The sequence below is a fragment of the Coturnix japonica genome, chromosome 3 (assembly GCF_054131305.1).
Source record: "Coturnix japonica strain WE chromosome 3, WE-NBRP24, whole genome shotgun sequence".
NCBI classification, from domain to species: domain Eukaryota; kingdom Metazoa; phylum Chordata; class Aves; order Galliformes; family Phasianidae; genus Coturnix; species Coturnix japonica.
This window is the reverse complement of record NC_140665.1, coordinates 59907719-59926321: the sequence shown is the minus strand read 5'-3', so window position 1 is coordinate 59926321 and position 18603 is coordinate 59907719. Positions and strand designations below refer to the sequence as shown.

Sequence of the window (18603 nt, the reverse complement as noted above, 5' to 3'; positions counted from 1 at the left end):
AATGATCAGAAAAGTAACAGGAGCTCTAAAAAAAGCATATTCTTAGAAACCACGTCATCCGAACAGATGCAGTGCTGTTAATGTTCACTGGATAAACTAGGTTTTATTTTCTACAGCATCTCTTTAAATACGGTAACAAGAAGTCAGCAGGTTCATGGGTACGTACCCACTGGAATGTTTTTCTGAGCATTAATAACCGCACAGCTCGAGGTTCCAGCTATGCAGGCCAAAATAAACATCAAACAGTTTTTTGTTTCAATCTCGCACAGAACCTCTGGGAATTACATTGAAACTTCCTGTTTTCCTTCCTATCTACCATGCTTTTCACAGCCTACAGATGCAAGCTGGAGGAAAGCTTTGAGGGAATTACAACTGGAAGGCGATCAAGAAACAAGCAATTTGAGAGTAATGCAAATGGCTTGAAAAACCTGCCTGTGATATACATGTCTTGTGAAAAGGAAAGCATTTATCCCCGATCCCATTCTGAGGTGAGGTCCTCGTGCTGAACCTCAGCACAAAGCTGCGCTCCAGCAGATCCTGGATCCTCACCACCTCTTCCACCACTTTCTGGGGCTGTGTGCATGGACAGGAACAGAAATGTTGTCTCTGCTCAGGGATTTTAAATGGAGCTGGAAACAGACTCTCATTTTGCTGAAGAGCGGCACTCCTCCATGTACAAACACTTTGATTGGGCTTTAGCTGCTGCTAGTTTGCTTCCTCTTTGTCCCTGCATGTTCTCTGTTATTTTCTTTGCCCCCACATCAGCACAGGGGGAGAAGAGCCCCCCAGCACTGGGAATGCCTGTTAATGATTTTGTAAAGATTAGATTTCCACATAGTCAAATAACTATGATCGTGGGGGACAGAACCCTTGGTCCACTATTTCACAGCAATCCAGAGTTGATATGGGGGACAGCAAAGTCCTGAATGACTTAATGTTTCTTGATGTACAAAGATCCAACCTGACTGCTCTTCAGAGGCTGCCGCTTTGCTGTGTGACAGGTCCCAATGTCTGCAAAAGAACTTAAATCCCACTGACAACCTGCTGAATATTACCATTCAACCAGCATAAAAGTTGAAACACTCTTTGCTCTATTTCCTCATTAAACAGAAGGAAGCACATTTTTTTCACCAGCAGTTAATATGTATCTCATGCTCACAGGAAATTTAAGAGGGATTTGTTCTGAAAAATAATAATTGCCATCTCTCCCTACAGTACACAAACCTCACGAGTATCTATAAATCTGCTCCACTTTTTTGGGCCCCAATTCAGCAGTAAACTAGGGCGCTCGTTTACGACCCATTTTCTATTATTCGGAATAAACCATTTTTTTGCATTAGTAACAGATACCAGAGACCGATACTGCGATAACAGGAAAGACAACATATTGACATTCAGTGCAATAAAAACAGGTGCATAGCAAGCTTATTTTTTCCCCAGGTTCTGGGAAGCAGATGGTCATTATGCCATTATAAATAAATGCCAAAAAATGTTAGGTAGAGTTTTTTTCTACACATCGTGTTTTTTCATTCACGTCTCAAGGCTTCTTATAATCGCGAGAGCAATTATATATCCCGCATAAACTCCTAATGCAAAGGATTTCTAAACAGCATTGATTCACAAGGCCACACTGAGCCTGTGTTAATAAACCCTTTCAAAACAGATTATTGTAGAAAATATGCCTGTGGTTTTGTAATGAATAGTTCCTAATCATTAATCCCTACCAACGCTATAAGTGCAGGGGGCTAGAAGTTCTGAATCCTACCCTCCCTTCCCCCCTCTAAATCATTCTCACATTACTCTGCTTGAGCAAATAAATGCAAAGCAGCAAAGTGCCATTTCACTTCCACTGCAGTCTGACTTTTCAGCAGAACATTGCCAGTTTGAGTCAGGCCCACGCCTCCAGAACAATGAGGTAAGCACCAAATGATGGCATTTAAGACTGAATAAACTGATGTGCTTGGCAGGCTGTCTAGTGCTAGACCTTCTCCACCCACCCACATATCATGACTGCACATGAGTGCAAGAAAATTAGAGCATCTCCTTTGAAATGTACATGCATCTCTCTCAAGGGCCCTCCCTGGATGATCTGCCAGCACACGATGTGTTTCATGTGTTGCTGCTAGTGACAAGGGATCCCAGCTATTCAGACCTCACAGTGTTAGTCACATTCACACCCCGTGCTCCTGTGGCCACCCCCAGCTTCTCATTTCACCAATTCCACATTACAGCTGTGCATCCTTCCCTCTTTTTATATCCACGTGTGGTCAAGGATGAATTAATGGGCAGGATTTCTTCTTCACGTGTTGCCACATTTTCTCCTCCTGTTTTTTATCACTTTCCCTCAGCATCTACTGATTCTCTAATAGCCTTTGTTCAGCTTGGTGTTACCAAAACCTGGGCTGGATAGACTCGTCCTGATCATTTCACGTCTCTTCATTCTCCCCAAAGCCTGTCTACTCACAAGCAGTTAAAAGATGAAAAGAATGCAAGTGGAAATTACGGTCTTCGTTTTCAACAGTGTTTCCCAGTACTTCTGTTAATGGTTGTTCTTCTCTTTGACGCTCCAGCTCCTGCTGGAAGCAGTGCTTTTGTGGGGCATCCAGTTGGCTGCTCTTCCCCAGGAAGCAGGGTGTGTGCCAAGGAGCACGGCTGGGCAAGGCTGAAAAGCTGTCTTAGACCTCTTTTCTCACTGCGGAGGTGTCCAACAAGGACCATGTGACAGGCGGCCCTGAATGTATTGGCACTGCAGGAGGTGGAGGCCAGAACAGAGCAGGAAAGCTTCTCTGCCAACAGAACCCCTTGGACATCTCTCTCCCAGACAGTAAACCACCAGCCAACAGTACCTTGGAGACTTATGCCCTGCTAATGTATTTTTAAAATCAGCCGTCCTTGTCTCTTTTGAGATGATTTTCTTCACAGTAACACTGATCTAGTAGTTTCTAAACCCTTTCCTATGGGACCAGAAGGGGAAAAAAGATTGCTCACTAGCCTAGCTATGGTGTGAACAGAGATCTCAACAAGGAGACCTCAATAGTAAGAACAAGGGAGACTGATGTGAGTGTGCTCATCTCTGAGGATGCTCAGTTGGGAAAGACGGGTGAGTAGATAACAGTGTTGTATAAACTATTTAACAGATTACTCGATTGTTGGTAAAGCTGCAGCAATGAGGACAAACCAACCAAATTTGGACAGATCTTTCTGGAACAAAAGGTGGGTCTGCATCGTTGTCTGCAGACTTGCTCTTTCTGCCTGGAGAATATCTTTGCCAGCTTGACTGAATTAAAATACAGCACTACCAAAGAACTCAGAGTTCCAAGGAAGCTTATGTCCTTGGCTCAGATGGAGTTACTTTTCTTTGCAGAGGCTCATATGCTGCCGTGTTTTGGATTTGTGCTGAAAACAGTGGTGATAACACACTGATGTTTTAGTTGCTGCTCAGCAGTGCTTACACTATGCCAAGGACTGTTCAGTTTCTCATGCTGCCCTGCCAGTGAGGAGCTGGGGGTGCATGCACAAGGAGCTGGCAAGGGGCACAGCCAGGATGCTGCTTGTGATCAGGAGGACAAATGTCAGTGGCTTGTTGTGCTATAAGGCATAAAGATTTGCACAAATGAAATTTAAAAACAACAACAACAACAAAAAAAGACCAAACAGAAAAATCCAACAACCCCCAAACCAGAATTTTCAGCCTTCTGTGTTTCTCCAGATCAGAAATAAATATACACAAGTAAGTCTCACTTTTCTCATTCCTCTGTTACTTCTGCTGACATACACATTGCAGACTGGATCCAACAGGCTCATGAAATGTTAAGGGAGCTTCATTACAAAGAAAACGATCGCAGAGTCCTATTGATGTGCACACTCTGGGAACCTCATCTATGAAGCTTTGAGCTTCTTCGACTTACTGCTTAAAACTAGAGAGAACAATAAAAGGACAGTGATGTGTCAGATCACATTTATTCAGGATCAGCTTGGTTTTAAACCTATCTTTTTTAAAAACTTGTGTTAGAAAAAGCTGCACAATTCAATTAGGATCTTACCGTTCCAGTACTGATGCCACAGGCATAACCTGCATTCCCTCAGGAAGTACAACCACTCCTCCACTGAAAAACCTGCTGCACATCAGCACAGTGGTTTGTGGGTTGCTGAAAGCTTTTAAATCCCACAAGTTAAAAGCAAAAGTGTATGTGTGGGGGAAAAAATAAAGAAATGTTACTCCTCCCAGATCATAAAAGACTCCATCTGAAGTACGCAGCATAATTCAGCTCTCACTTCTGCATCCGCTCAGGCCTTACTCAGCCATCCCCTGCACCTGGCCTCCTTCTCTTCTTCATTGTCACGTATCAGGTTTAACCCAGTCCTCACACCCCACATCACTCTTCCCTCCTCCAGCTGACTGCCAGTTCTCCCCATACATCATCTGATTGCTCTGAAGGGATACAGCAGTCATCTTTGTGGGTAGGAGACACAGGGACAGCCATCTTATGGGCGCTGGCACAGCACGGTGACCATCTTATCTTATGGGAAATGGGCAAACAGGCCACTCTTCTGTCATCCTCAGGGTTCAAAACACCCAGAGGACATCATCTATGGGGAAAGGATGCTTTTTTTTCTCTCACAGATCTCATGTTTGGAGGGCAAGCTCATTCAATATGGCTTGAATAAAGTATTTCAGAGTGTGCTGGAGAATAACAACACTGGTAAGTAGCACAGCTGCAAAACAAGAGAAGGCATCAGGTGTGATGCAGTACAAGAGAAGAAAAATGCCCAATGCAGTGGACAAATTTACTTCCTTAACACTCATCTGTGACTGACACTACACTGTAGGTGGTAGAAACAGGAGAGAGGGATATGATTCAGAAAAGACAGTGCTTTAACAGAGCTTTAGTTTGCAAGGATATTACTCAGGATCCCAGAAATTAGCCTTGCTGGAGAATACATAAAGGGGTCTCAAACTATGGTTTGAGAGTGTGAGGACTTCCAGAGTAATTGGATTGATCTCCCAGCTCTACTTGGCACCAGTTCAGAAGGGGAGAAGCTGGGAGCTGAGCAGGTTGCAGGCTGATGGCATCAAATGGAAGTTTTGCTTTTCCACCCTTAGTGAGATGTCACAATAGTTTGTGACAGCACTTTAGCACATTTAAAACGCACAAATAAATATGATCCAGTTTAGTAATATTATTTTTTTTCAGTATAACAGTGTTTCAGCATTTTAATATTTGTATACAGTAAATTTCTTTTAAAAAATAATAATAAAAAAAAAAAGCCTAAAGCACTGTTTTTACAACTAAACTAGTGGCTGGCTTTTCAGACATCCAAAGTGCCCAGCCAACATCACTGAGTGCAAAGGATGCTCTTGGAAGCAGATCAAAAAGAGGAAAGGAAGAGAGGAGCAAAACAGATTGTGGAACCAGATTCTGATTTCTGATTATTTGAGCACAACAGAGTCACAACACACCCAGAAGCTGGTGACAGGAAACTCTGAATGGCACAAAATAGCTCCCAGCTCTCTTCTGTCCGCAGAGCAACACGCACAAAGCAAGCAGCCATAAGCAAGAAAACGTTTGCCACTTTCTTGTTTGCAAAATGAGCAGTGTTCTCTCCTACATCTGGGTTGGGAAAGAGTACATCCTGACATTAATTCTTTGGCAGAACAAGGAGTTGCATCAAGGGCAATGCCACACAGTGTTTCAGATGGGCCTCCATCCCACACACAACAGCAGCTGCTACAGGACTGTGCAGCTACTCCTCTGAAGCTTGCTCCCATTGCATCTCTTCATCCATTAAGTCAGAGAAAGACGAATAGCCCCCAGCTGACCAGAATTTTTAGTGGCGTGACATGACCAGAAGTTAAATGCTGTGTGTTTTCTGTCTTTACTATAAGAATGAGGGCAGCGAGCATGGTTTGTTACAGGTTCCTCAGGTTTTTGATCTTCAGGACATTTTGAACATGGAAAATGAGGCCAAAAGGAATAGATAGCATTTAGATAGATAGGTTTTGCTTTCTATACTTCCCTTGCTCAGTACCTCTGCCACTGGGCCTGTGAAAACTGCAATCTGCTTCTGTGCAGAGACAAAAGTTTAAGTGAACAAGAGACAGGCAAATATTTCAAATATTTCTTTCCAAGTTAGCTAAAATATAGCATACTGACCAGATGTTATTTATTTGCCTACATTTATTGACTAAATGCTGTATTAATTAATGGCACATAGAGGTTACCCTTTGTACTTCAAATCAGACAGTAGTATGAAGTAGAATGAAGTAGATGAAGTAGGATGTGGCCATTCCTTGATGGATCTGAGAAGTGAGGATAGAGCTGCTGGCAGAGAAAGGTGAAGGCTTAAGTCCAGTTCACAGTATTTGCCACTTATCTGCTGCATCTCAGATTGCCTTATTTGACCACGAGAATGCATATTGAATTAACATACGTATGCTTAGCATAAAGGAAATATCTTTGCTCATTTGCTGAGCAAAGATTGTTTTCAGCAATTCCTATGCTATGATTTTTTTATAGCAAAGATGAATAGAAGCATTTAAAGTAAATGCTATGAAAAAATGCTATGCTATCTATCTGCTGCTTTAAAATGTAACTTGAAATTAATTTAAATATTATATAAAATTATATATACATATATAAAATTTTTAAATATATATATATATGTAAATTGTTCTAGAATGTGATGTCAAACTTAAAAATACCTCCGCACATAGAAAAATTCTGCTATCATTTCAATGTTGAGGATTATGAGACATGGAAGACAGGAATTCCTAACAGAAGGGAGTGAAAATCACCCAAGGGTTTATCTGTTCTCGACCAGCATTCTACCACAGATCAGCTATTTCTGAGCCGCGCAACGCGTCACTGCCACGAGCAAATGAGATTTTGGAGCTCCCTCTGCTGGACGCATTTTCTTTCTTTACCTGCATCTACCGAAGAAACTAAACCCACAATCTTCTCAGTAATGAAGCGCACGTTTCACATACTATAGCAAGAGATTATTAAGTATTTTTCCTCTTTCTCTTTCAAACAGGCAGGGCTGCCGCCCTTGGCTTCTCCGGTGTATCTGCTGTTCTGCTCATAGCACAGCATACTACTGTGACTGCCCAGCCAGGCGAGCGAGGAACATATTTGGCACAGCTTACTGGCAAGCCTTCATACACACGCCTTCTCTGAGATGTTTAAAAGAGATGTGTTCCAGATCCAGCATTCATAAGTTGCACGTAGACTCATTTATATACATATATTTGTAAGCATTCTATTCATTTATAATGGCTCTAAGCTCATAGTAGAAGAAGCAAAAAAGTGAAAGAGCATTCTTTGGCGTGTGTGGGGGGGTGCTTTCATGCTTTCAGGAAGCTGAGCTGCTCCAGTGAAAAGAGCTCCATAAAAGTAAGAGATTGAGGTGGTAAGGTCAGCACTGAAGGTGAAAAATGAGGAGGAATGGGGCCACTGAGGAGGAATAAGGGGCAGAAGAGAAAAGGATGTGAGACAGCCCAACATCACAGGCTGTGGAGAAGAAGGGCACCTCCGCAGGGACAAAGGATGAGTGAAGCCACACAGCATCAGCCTACACAGAAAGGAGCATTAGAAGTCACCTTTTAAACAATTTTCTAGACAGGCAAAAGAGGCGTCTGATGCTTTTCAGCTTCTTGTTACTCTTCATCTTTCAGTCCCATAGGTGCAAGGTCTCTTTTTGTAAGGTTTAAACTCTTTGCTGAAAAATCTTAAGCTCCACATAATAAATCTTGGTCATTAAAATTATTCACTGCTGTCTTCTCAGTATTGCCCACATCAGCAGGGCTAACCCTATGCCAGCAGCAGCTGCAAATAAAAAGTGTAGCTTAAGTCAGTACAGTACTAAACAGACCACATTCCACTTTAATTATTACATTAGACTGTTGGATTTAGAATGTTATTTTAGTGACATCGGTTCTTTCAATATGAGATCATGTCTGATAAATTCATGTAACTTTATTTAGTTTACTCTGTTCTTTCAAAAAGAACAGTAATAGGGATGTAGCCTCCAGGACGGCTGTTAAGAAACTAGTATTTATTTCCTGGGTGCTGTTATTTGACAGAAGATAAACAGGATGGTAATATCAAATAGTGAGGTTAGGGGTCAGCATCCATCAATCCTAGGAATTCCATCCTCTCACTGTCTCTCCCTCTTTACATATAAAAGGCAAGTGAAATACACAAGTATTAAGTACAGCATGTTACAGAAGAGAGTGATCTGATAGGGAGAGAAGAACAGATAAAGTGGGTCAGAAGAGAGAAGAGTGCTCTTCCTTTTATTCAGTACCTATTCTCCCTGGAGTTCGATGGCTTACTGACCAAAAACCACTTCATGTCTTCAGGGTATTGTTTCCAGGCTGCTGAGGTGGTTTGTGGGTCTGTATTATCCTACTTTTAGCTTTATACTATCCTGCTTTTGTGGGTTTTTTTTTCCTTCTTCTTTTTCCTTTTTAATAACGTTGAGGGAAAAGGGAGATTCTTGACAGCTGCTTTCTCATCAGTACTGTCATGTTATGGGAAGGATGCCTCATTGCCAGGTTCTACTGATGCTGTTAAGTGCAAATTCCTAATAGATAAATTGAGGCAAGTAGGGTTTGCACAGTTCAGTGGTAGATGTTGTTGTTGCCATGTCTCAGAGGTACGTTCCCGTCAGCCATATTAGATAGAAACAATTACAGTTGATTTCCTTCTTATCACCAGATCCCTTTCTGCTTTGCAAACACCCGGAAGAAAGGAGTGCCTGCTTGGATAGCAGCTATTGACTACCAGAAATAAGCATTAAACAGAGAGAGTGTGACGGAGTGTTTGACAACAGTTCATTTAGGAAGCTGATGGTGGTTGTTGATATTTCAGCAGCTTCTGGTTGATTGCAAGTCTTGAGCAACTACACAGCCTGGAACATGTGTTGGAAGAACATAAAGCAAAGCTTACCTTGGGCAGCTTATTAACTTATGTGAAACAGGGACAGTCCTTGTCCTCTTCATTCTGACAGTATTTACTCTCACACTGGTGCTTTAAGAAACATACAGCTCCAAGAAGCTGTGAGCATATAGAGCAAAACATCTATTTTTACTCCAGCTGTATTTTTACATCAAGTCCCCGGTGTTTATTGTTTCAAGGTGTGTAAGCTACACAATGCCATCTAAAAATAAGCACATGCGCTGTTTTTAATACTAGAAAATAAATTGACTCACTTCATGCAGGAAAAGCATATCGTTCTGTTCAGGTTTTAAAACTAAACTTAGCTGCTTTGAGGCACTTTTCCTTTCTAGTGCATTTATCACAACCTTATCTGTTCTCCTCAGACCTCTCCCCAAAACACCAGTTTTGTCACCAGAATGTTCTACAGACTGACGCAGCAGTGAAGGCACTTGTTCATATCCCAGGATGTTCACGAACCAATTAATTACAGTTTTATGAACAAAAAGGTTCCAACTGGAATCACTTTCATCTCAATGGGCTTACCACACTTCAGTCTTACCAGGTTGGGAAAGCATGACATGGTTGAGGGTCAAACTTCCATCTCCCAGAAGCAATAAATTGCAGGGTTGTGTGAGCGATTGTACAGGAGTAAGTTTGGGACAAATATCATTAACCAAGGTCTCTCTTCATGAGGGAGTGCTTTAATCCCCATATTGCAAAAGGAGCATATTGCTGTTCTTCTGTCTATCTTTGGGAAGAAAGATGAGCTTGTGCCCTGTGCGCATACTGATAACCTAAAAACCTAAAATTCCCACTGTATCTAGGCTCTGGACCTGATATGCTCTGCAGCAAACCTGCTCTCCTGATCTCACAGATGAGTTTCTGCCAGAATCTTGCAGCGCTGCCTTCTGGGGTGGGCATCCAGATTCCTGCCATGGAAGTAAGCCCACGGCCTAATGAGAAGGATAGCGCATGTAAAAGCCTAATCAGGACAAAGATGAAATACTTTGGGGCAAGCACCCAGACCCAGGACTTAGGAAGTGCTGCTACGTCCCACAGCTCAGCAGGTACCTCACTCAGATCTGCAAATTTGTTCTGTGTGCTTTTCAAAACGTTCCTTCCCACACCTTCTTTTTGCTGGATGATTTATCTAGGCAGTCGCACCAAACCGCAGCCAGAGTAAGCGATCTCAGTGCTTACAAAATACCCTTTTTGAAAGCTATCTCTGTCTGCAGCTTTGGCTTGGCCTTATAATTCAGATAATGCAATAATTACTGTAAGTCTGACTGCCACTTCATTTCCTGCACGTTTTTCACTATACTGGTTTTGATTAATTCAAAGCCCAATGTCTCTGCTCCTGCTCCATCCTAGAAAACAGATGCTCCAGTTCCAAAAACAGACAGCTAAATTTAGTAAACATTTAATGCTCCTCTCCTGCACAATTTAAGCTGACACACTGACCTGATTAGCATTTTGGCATCACAAACACTCAGCCTAAGGAGGGGGGCTGTTCTGTGGCAGTAATAGGAACCAGATAGATAGTTTTTGTCCTGTTTGCCTGCCTTAGTTAGCTCAGATGCAACACCTCAGCCAATCCAACAGCCATAGTTTGGATGAAGAGGTAAAAAGGAATGTAATAAGAGTCCTGCCATAATTTGGGAACCTTTGGGTTCACTGAGGAAATGTTTTTGCTTAATTTAAGGTTAACTGATACAAATGTAGCTTATTAGAAGAAAGAATAAATATTGTATTGGGATTCTTTTTTATAAGCAGCTCTACTGTGTTTACATGAAAGCCCCAAACTTTCTTGGTAAACTAAATAGGATGTTGTCTTGAAGTCTTTTAAAATTAGAGTCTGAGGAGAACAAAGCTGAGGAACTGTGGACAGTTCACAATAAAACAGGAGCAAAGAAATGCAAATGTGGCCACTTCTGGAAGCACGTTACCTTTGTCCTACATAAATGCATTTGATGCTGGGGAGTTGGCTCCCCATTCCCTCAGTTGCTCCTCATAACACTTATTTCTGAGTCCCTTTACCAGTTTCATTGCTCTTCTCTGCACATACCTGAGCATCTCAATATCAACCCAGTAGTGAAGGGTTCCAAAGCCAAATACAGTAATCAAGGTGCAGCGATTCTTCTAATGTATTAGTCACATTAGAAGTAATTCTAAAATTGATAGAGCATGTGTTGACACAAGCCAAGGCACCTTATTGAGATATCATGTGTCTTAGTTTGAAAAAGGCCATTTGATGTCACGTTTTGGCTCTTCATTGTCTCTTCTTTGTTAAGTGCAATGGATGTAGGCGATAAGGGTCACAGTGCAGATGTACAATGTAATATGAAAACCTTAGCATACTATTTCCTAAGTAGATCTTACTATCATACCAGGATTAGTTCTTTGGTAACCGGTAGTATTGCAAAAACCTTTTATATTATATGATGAGCATGTGAGAAAATGACTTCTACACAAAGAAATGTGGCATCGTTTTGCTGTTGTGATTCCTGGGGCCAGGGGAGAAGCAGGGCAGGCGGCCATCGGTGTTCAGCGACCGAGTACCAAACTACAGCTGTCTCTCAAAGACACCGCGCTCCTCAAAGCAAAGAATTCAGACTTGTGAGCTCCCTCTGCTGGTTCTGCACCAACTTTCAGTCTAAAGTGCTTTCCCTGCTCCCCAGCTGCTGGTCTTCGATTAAACAATTACTTCACGCATCGTATTAAAAGGGAGAAGTACCAGTGCATTGCTTATGAGAGCATCTAGCTGGGGTAGGTGATATTACACTGGGGAAAAAAATACTGACATTCTCTTAAACAGAGGAGAAAAGGCTTCTGCTAAGTCTAGTTTACTGGACTCGCATAGTGCATGCAGAGGAATGCTCATCAGAAGCACATCCCCTTATCGCCCCATGCTGCCATCGATCGCTGATCTCCACTAATATCACTGCTCTAACATGTGCTGGTCTGCTGTGCCTGGTATAAACAAAATACACATGAAGAAGAAACTGTGAAAACGCTGTGCAAAGTAGCTCAAGCATGTAACGCTAAGAAACTAGGAATAGGTCTTCATACATTCTGCATGTTATGTGGCCTAGAACTTCCCTCGTTTTTATTTGAAGTATTTCCCTTCTATTTCCCTGTATGTAAATGGCATTACAGAAGAGAGTTTGCTGTACTAAGCTGTAGTCAGGCTCAACACAGCACACCATGCAGGCAAATAGGATTTCAGGTGTGAAAGCTAAAATGCAACCAAACAAATGAGAGAGAACAGTCACACATAGGAAATGGTGCATGTCCAAGGTATGTGTTTCATCTACAGAACCTTCAAAGAGAGATCATTCTCCCCTGCAAAAGTTAAAGTTTTCTGCTCCAACTGTTTTAAAATTAATTTACAAACAGCTTTGGCTTTACGCTGCAAAACTTCATGTTGGTCTTCTGAATAGATTAGGGGCATCCCAAAATAGATGCTGGAACTTTTCTACCTCATTCCGTGTAGCTATTACACCTGTCTAAAGTTAAGCTGCAAAAAATCCAATCAACAATAACAGTGGAACAATCAGCCATAAAGTCAGAAATTGTAAACCAGACATCATACAACTTACTTTTTTCTCTTTAAAAGGTTAACTTGCCAAAGCTTAAGTGTGGTTTCTCCCACCCCTGGCTAAAAAAGTAAGACTAGATGCCTCTCAGCATTTCCTCTGGTGCAAAGCTCTTAAAGAACATTGTATTTACCTTCTAGCTTTTAGCCTTTTAGTTTCACATTTCTGAGTTGGCACCATTATCTGTAGGTATTGCTCAGAATGAAAACAGAGACTGTTTACATCACTACAGCACCTGGGATTTGAGAAAGGACTGGCAACAGCACTGTACCACTGGGACCCAGTGTGCAGAGGACTCACACGTATCTGTTCTGAGCAGAGCAATGCTGAGCCAGATCCACCAGCTCTGCTAAAGCACATCACCCAGTGCTTACACCAATGCATAAGTGCCTACTACCCTAATTCTTCCCATCACTGAACACTCTCCCCACTAAATTTTGGAGCTCTTAGTGGGGCCTGGCCCTCCTCACAGCTGAGGTGGATCTGTGCTCTGAAAGAGTCTCTTAAACTATCACTCTAGTGTATTGTATCTACTCTGAATAATTGCAGTTGTAAGTATACACACATTGACAGAAGAATCAAACTTGCTAGATATATTTTCACAGGTAAAGGTCAACGTTAGACCTTGGAACTGTTAACATTCTTCTGCCTAGCAGGAAGGAAAGCATCGATAAGCCAGGGAATATCAGATGTCAGAGGGAGATGACATAATTAGCATTCATTATTAATGAAGCTATTGCCTCATTCGTGTGAAATACCGAGCACTTAATACCCTGTTTACCTCATCTTCCCATCAATGAATGCATTCCCTCTGTGATGTTAGATGTCTTCACTTGGGAGATCTGTTCAAGTCGAATCCATTAATTAGAACTTCCAGTTCTGCTTAGGCTGACTTTGCTCTGCCTTTGCCTTTAGTTCACTGTATAATTCTGGTGCACATCACACCACGATATGTAAAACAGTAACTTACACATTTAATGTCAACCGTGACACTCAAATAGTCCTGAGATTAACACAAGCAACGAGCAAACTCAGCCACACAGAGCATTCCTTTTTCTGCTTTCTAGTTACTTGGAGCTAAAAGCAGCACATAAACAGGAATAAACCAGCTGACAGAACACGTTAGCAGAGCAGCTGATACCCATGGTACATACCACCCTTTTGTTTGTCTTCTGCCACATTTTGTTGCGTGTCATATCTAATATTTTCACGATGCTGGGAAGGAATTCAAGGCTGCTTTTAAAGATGCTTACATGGCAAGTGATTCCTATTACAGATTTATTTTTGGTGAGCTTAAGAACTGAGCACCAGCCCTAGACTTGCTTTAAGTAACAAGGGTAATGATTCCCATGGGAGTACCAAGCAGGACTACACTGGTGTTGCTGGACCAGGCAGTGACAGCAGTCCTGAGCTGCAGAAAAAGGCAGCAGTGAGGGCCTGGAAGGAAGGGGGTGAGATGAAAACTGGATTGAAAAACAGGTACTTTCTCTTGTACTGCCTTCACATAAACATCCATGGACTGCACTGTTTGCCTTAGGCAACGGTCCTCACATATCCCCAGCAAGAACGGGAGTGAACTAGTATTACCTTCTTGCTTTCTCTCCCTCTAGAATACAAGGTGCTTTGTTAGTAAGGAAGGTGGCTGTCTGCATTACAAAGCATCTCAGTTTTTCAAGAAATACAGCTTCCCTCATTCACTATGTAGTTATCCTGGCCCTCAGGTAGATTTTACAGTGCGACAAATTTGGTATTAGCAGGCTATAAAGATAGGAACATTCTCAAGCACAATGTTAGCATAGAGAACATGAAGAAAAATCTAACCTTGACCGTAAGAGCAATTTTGTGCCATTCTGACTGTACTGATTTCAACAGGGATCTCTCATTTCCAGTGCATAGAAAGAAGAAAGTCAACCAGCCTCCCACAGAAGTATGCACGCAGTTCTTCGGCGCAACTCTTAACATAACTTTACGCATCAAATTATTCTAGATGAGAAAGGTGCCATTAACATTAACAGCATTAGAATGAGAATTCTGTTTTCTGATTCAAGATTCCTGATCCTGGATTCCTGATCAAGTTTCAGTGTAGACAAAGTACAGAGCACCCACACCCTGTCTCTGTGGGTGGCTCTGTGCTCTGGGAGAGAGGTGGATAAAGTTCACTTCTTTTGGTTCCAGCAGAGCACTCCTATACAATCAGCACGGACAATAACATCTCTGTCATTTTCTCAAACTCCTAGCAGTAAGTCACCCACTGTAATTACTGTTTTCATGATTTCACTGCATCACACAGAAATACTTGGGCTTATCACTCCCCCTCATTTCCTGACATTTTACACTATTTTAATTCACCTAGTTTCAAGAGAGCTACTGCTAATTTTAAACAAATCAAGAAAAATAAGGCCTTCTTTGTGCTAGCAAGCCTCTCAAAGGATTTACTGCGCCATAAGCAACCATTTCATTCTCTGTTTACCTTGTAGATAATAACAAGAATATTCTGCGGAGAATTCAGACACAGAAGAAACATACCTGACAAGTCACTGAAGGAAATTCAAGGCTCGCCTCTCTCCGTAAATATGTAATACACTAATAGATTAATTTCCCATCAGACAAATGAATGACATAGGATGCAGCACGCCACAGAAGATAAACTGCGTATTAGGTGTAGTAAAACACTAATCATAATTCAAATAGTCAATTAAATGTTTTCTGAGGCACAATCAAGTTGTGCTAGGGCAACTATTCACCATGAAGTGAGGTTTGAAGCACAGTTTAAATGCCAGGGCTTAACACCTGCATTGAAGTAACTCTGATTACTGAGGAGTTCCAGTTACCTGAAATTTGTTCTCTCTGCCATGAAGCGCTGTCCATTTATTACAGAATTGGGTTTTGATAAAATGACCCAGAATACAAATACAACTGAACCACAGTGTATTTAAAACTGAAATAAAATAATAATTAAAAAAATAAATCCAGACTCAAAAATAAAAAGCCCTAGATACATGTCTTCAACATCAGCAGTGTGATAAGGAGCACAGTAGCCAGACACGTAGCAAAGTTGTCATGATACTGATAATAAGGGAATATTCAGCACAGCATGATGATAAATCACAATACAGCCAGCTATGCTGAAAACAAACATATAGAGGGAAACAAAACATAATTTAGCATCATCATTTTTCCAAAGTAGCACAGTCAGTCAAATGGACAATCTGTATCACACATAGTTCCAATTGGTTCATGAAAAAAAGGACAACGGTCAATTAAACCTGCTCTTCCGCTAATGTACTTTGGATATATGAAACACATGAGTCTTTGGGTTAAATCAGATCATTCAGAACAGTCAATCGACATTAGCATTCTTGGGAAGAGCTTAGAAAATGAAAAGCCACAGAAAGCCTGTAGTATACACAATCTTTGGCTGATGTGAAGTATACAGCCCTCAAAGCATGTTCATTGGTATCAACAGGCATCCAAGATGACTATTTTTAAATGCTTCAGTAATCTATGGATACTGCTGATACAATTAACAGAAGGATGTACATTCAGAACAGTTATGTGTTAAGTAATTTGGAGGATATACACATTACAAACTTGGATTTTTCCCTACTTCTTAATCCCAGTCAAAATCTAATGCAGCATCATCCAGCTCTGCTATTGAGAAGAGAGATTTTCGGGTGACCACACTGTCTTTACTTGCATTTCCCAATGCAAAACTCTTCCTTTTGCTAGGATTGCTCACATGTACCTTCAGCAAAGGGCTGAGGCTTTCCTTGTTGTTAGTGTCCATCTTGATAGTTGGTGGAGCTTCTGATTTTGAGTCAGGACGCGACACAAAACAGAACCTGGAGAGGTTTTCTAACGTGCTGGAGCACACCCTCACTGTGCTTGGACCACCAAGCTTCTCCTCTTCCTCCCGTCTTTTGTCTGTAGGTGGATGTGACACAACATCAGGTGTGACATCAGAACGTATCACTGCATTTCCCCCAGTCTCCTTCCCTAAGGCCTGACTCAGCTGCTCTTCATTCCCTTTATTACCAATGGGTTGCTTTTCCAAACTCTTTTTTCCTAAGTGAGTCAATGTCATTTTGTGTTTCTCAGGTGGGCAGCAATCTTTTTGCACCTGCTCTCTCTGCTTAACAGTATTTTCACATGGAAAAAGGGAGAATTCTGCATTTTTCTTCTCAGAAGAATGATCAAGTTTTGTCCTTGGTCTGAAAGAAAATTTAGCTAGTTTAGCTGCTGGAGGACTTTCACTGTCAGTAATTTCTGGCTCATGAGAACTTACTGCCTTTGCTTCATTCTCTGCTTGACCTTTACTTCGTTTTCTCATGGAAATTACTGAATGTTTTGCTGCAGATGTACTATTATTTTCATCTCCTACTACTGAGTCTGTATCACTTGAAAGATCCAGCAGGCCAGATACAGGCAATGCTGAGGGAAAGGTCTTTGCTTCAGAGTTCTGTGTACTTGTAAAGAATCCACGTGATTTCTCTGTGCGCAGCCTCCGCAGGCTTCTAGAGACCCGCTGTGTAATAACTGAATCCTGTACATTGGCACTTGTTGGTGCTGGGTCTTGAATATTTGCTTCTGAAGAAAAACATTTGTGTTCCTCAGTCCTCTTGCTGCTTATCTCCGAAGCTTTGTCTTGCTCCAAAGAAGCACAAAGAGTAACAGCTGTCAGTGACCCTTTAATTCCATTTTCCTTCCTTGGGATTGAAGAATTTCTTTCCTCTGAGCAGGAGGCCTTAGACGTGGTTCTTAAAGCCACATTATCTGGAGGTGTCTTGGGCAATGGAGATGTCTTCCAAAAAGTTTCTTCAGCATCAATGCTTCTGTCTCCAAGGCTGTCAAACCATCCCAGGCTGCTATCATCACCTCTTTTGTTAAGTTTAGTCAAGCGTTTTGTACCTACATTATTATCAGGTGTTGGTTTGCATAAGGTTTCTGGGTGTTTATCCCCTACAGAATTGCTTTTAGGCAAAGAAGGCTGTGGACAGGAGCTTATCTTTTGTTGAACTGCAGGTTCTGACTGAGACTTTTGCTTCGACTCAAATGTATTTTTATTCAAGCACTCTGTTGTAGGATGGAAAGTTGTCTCTTCAGGCTGTAACTGGCAAGAGTTTTCTTTTTGTAATCTGTAGAATGAAAAAAAAAAAATGAAGCAGTAATTAGCTATTTTTCAGGTTTTCCTCCTTTATTGTCCTAGTGACGCTTAGTATGTATGAATGGTGAAAAGCTACAAATAATGGTCAAGTATCCGAATAATTCAGTTTCATGTATAGCTTTCCAGAAGCTGGTGTTGCAGTCTGTGCTCATTTTGATCTCTCAGAACTTTCTGCATTAAGTGGAAGAATTTCTTCTATTATTCTCATGAGAGAAAACGCTATACTGACATATATTTTAAAAATCATTTAGAAATAATTCTTTCAATTATGTACTAATAGACCTATTTCGATAGAACACACTTAAAGATTTTGATGCAAAGTTCCAGAAATGACTGGGTTGACCAAGATGTGCTGAGAGATATATGCCTGTTTTGTCAAAATACGGTTTAGGGGAAATACATTGGACAAGTCGTCTAATACAGAATGGACTGTTTTAAAGAGGACAGTCATTTCTAAGCTGCTTAAGAGGACGGAAAAAGAAATCATCTTAATTTGCAGTACAAGGGATTCAGAGATATGGAGAAAACCTTTATGAGTATTAGGATGAAGCAATAATCACAGAATCACAGAATTGTAGGGGTTGGAAGGGACCTCTAGAGATCATCGAGTCCAACCCCCCTGCCAAAGCAGGCTCCCTACACCATGTCACACAGGTAGGCGTCCAAGCGGGTCTTAAATATCTCCAGAGAAGGAGACTCCACCACCTCCCTGGGCAGCAACAATGAAACAGACAGTCCAAAAGCAATGGGAAATCTCCTTCATTAGGGAGTCTAAGAAGAAGATAACAGAAGTCCCTGCCAGAAAGGTCAACAGCAGACCCGATCCTACCTTTCTGTCTGTTCTTCCATCCCACAGTGTATTTCAATAATTCTTTATGAACACTTCCTTCTTAAAACTAGC

General features: G+C 41.5%; 1 protein-coding gene across 5 annotated transcripts in view; it reads right to left on the bottom strand.

The window, feature by feature from the left end:
* Positions 1-15449: 15449 nt before the first annotated feature.
* Positions 15450-18603, bottom strand: part of MCM9 (minichromosome maintenance 9 homologous recombination repair factor) — a 43227-nt gene continuing 40073 nt past the window's right edge. For all 5 annotated transcript variants that reach the window (XM_015858684.2, XM_015858685.3, XM_015858683.3 and 2 more), the window contains one exon: positions 15450-17673. In XM_015858684.2, the coding sequence (XP_015714170.2) occupies positions 16149-17673 (1525 nt within the window). In that variant the 3' untranslated portion in view covers positions 15450-16148. The remainder of the gene's footprint in view (positions 17674-18603) is intronic.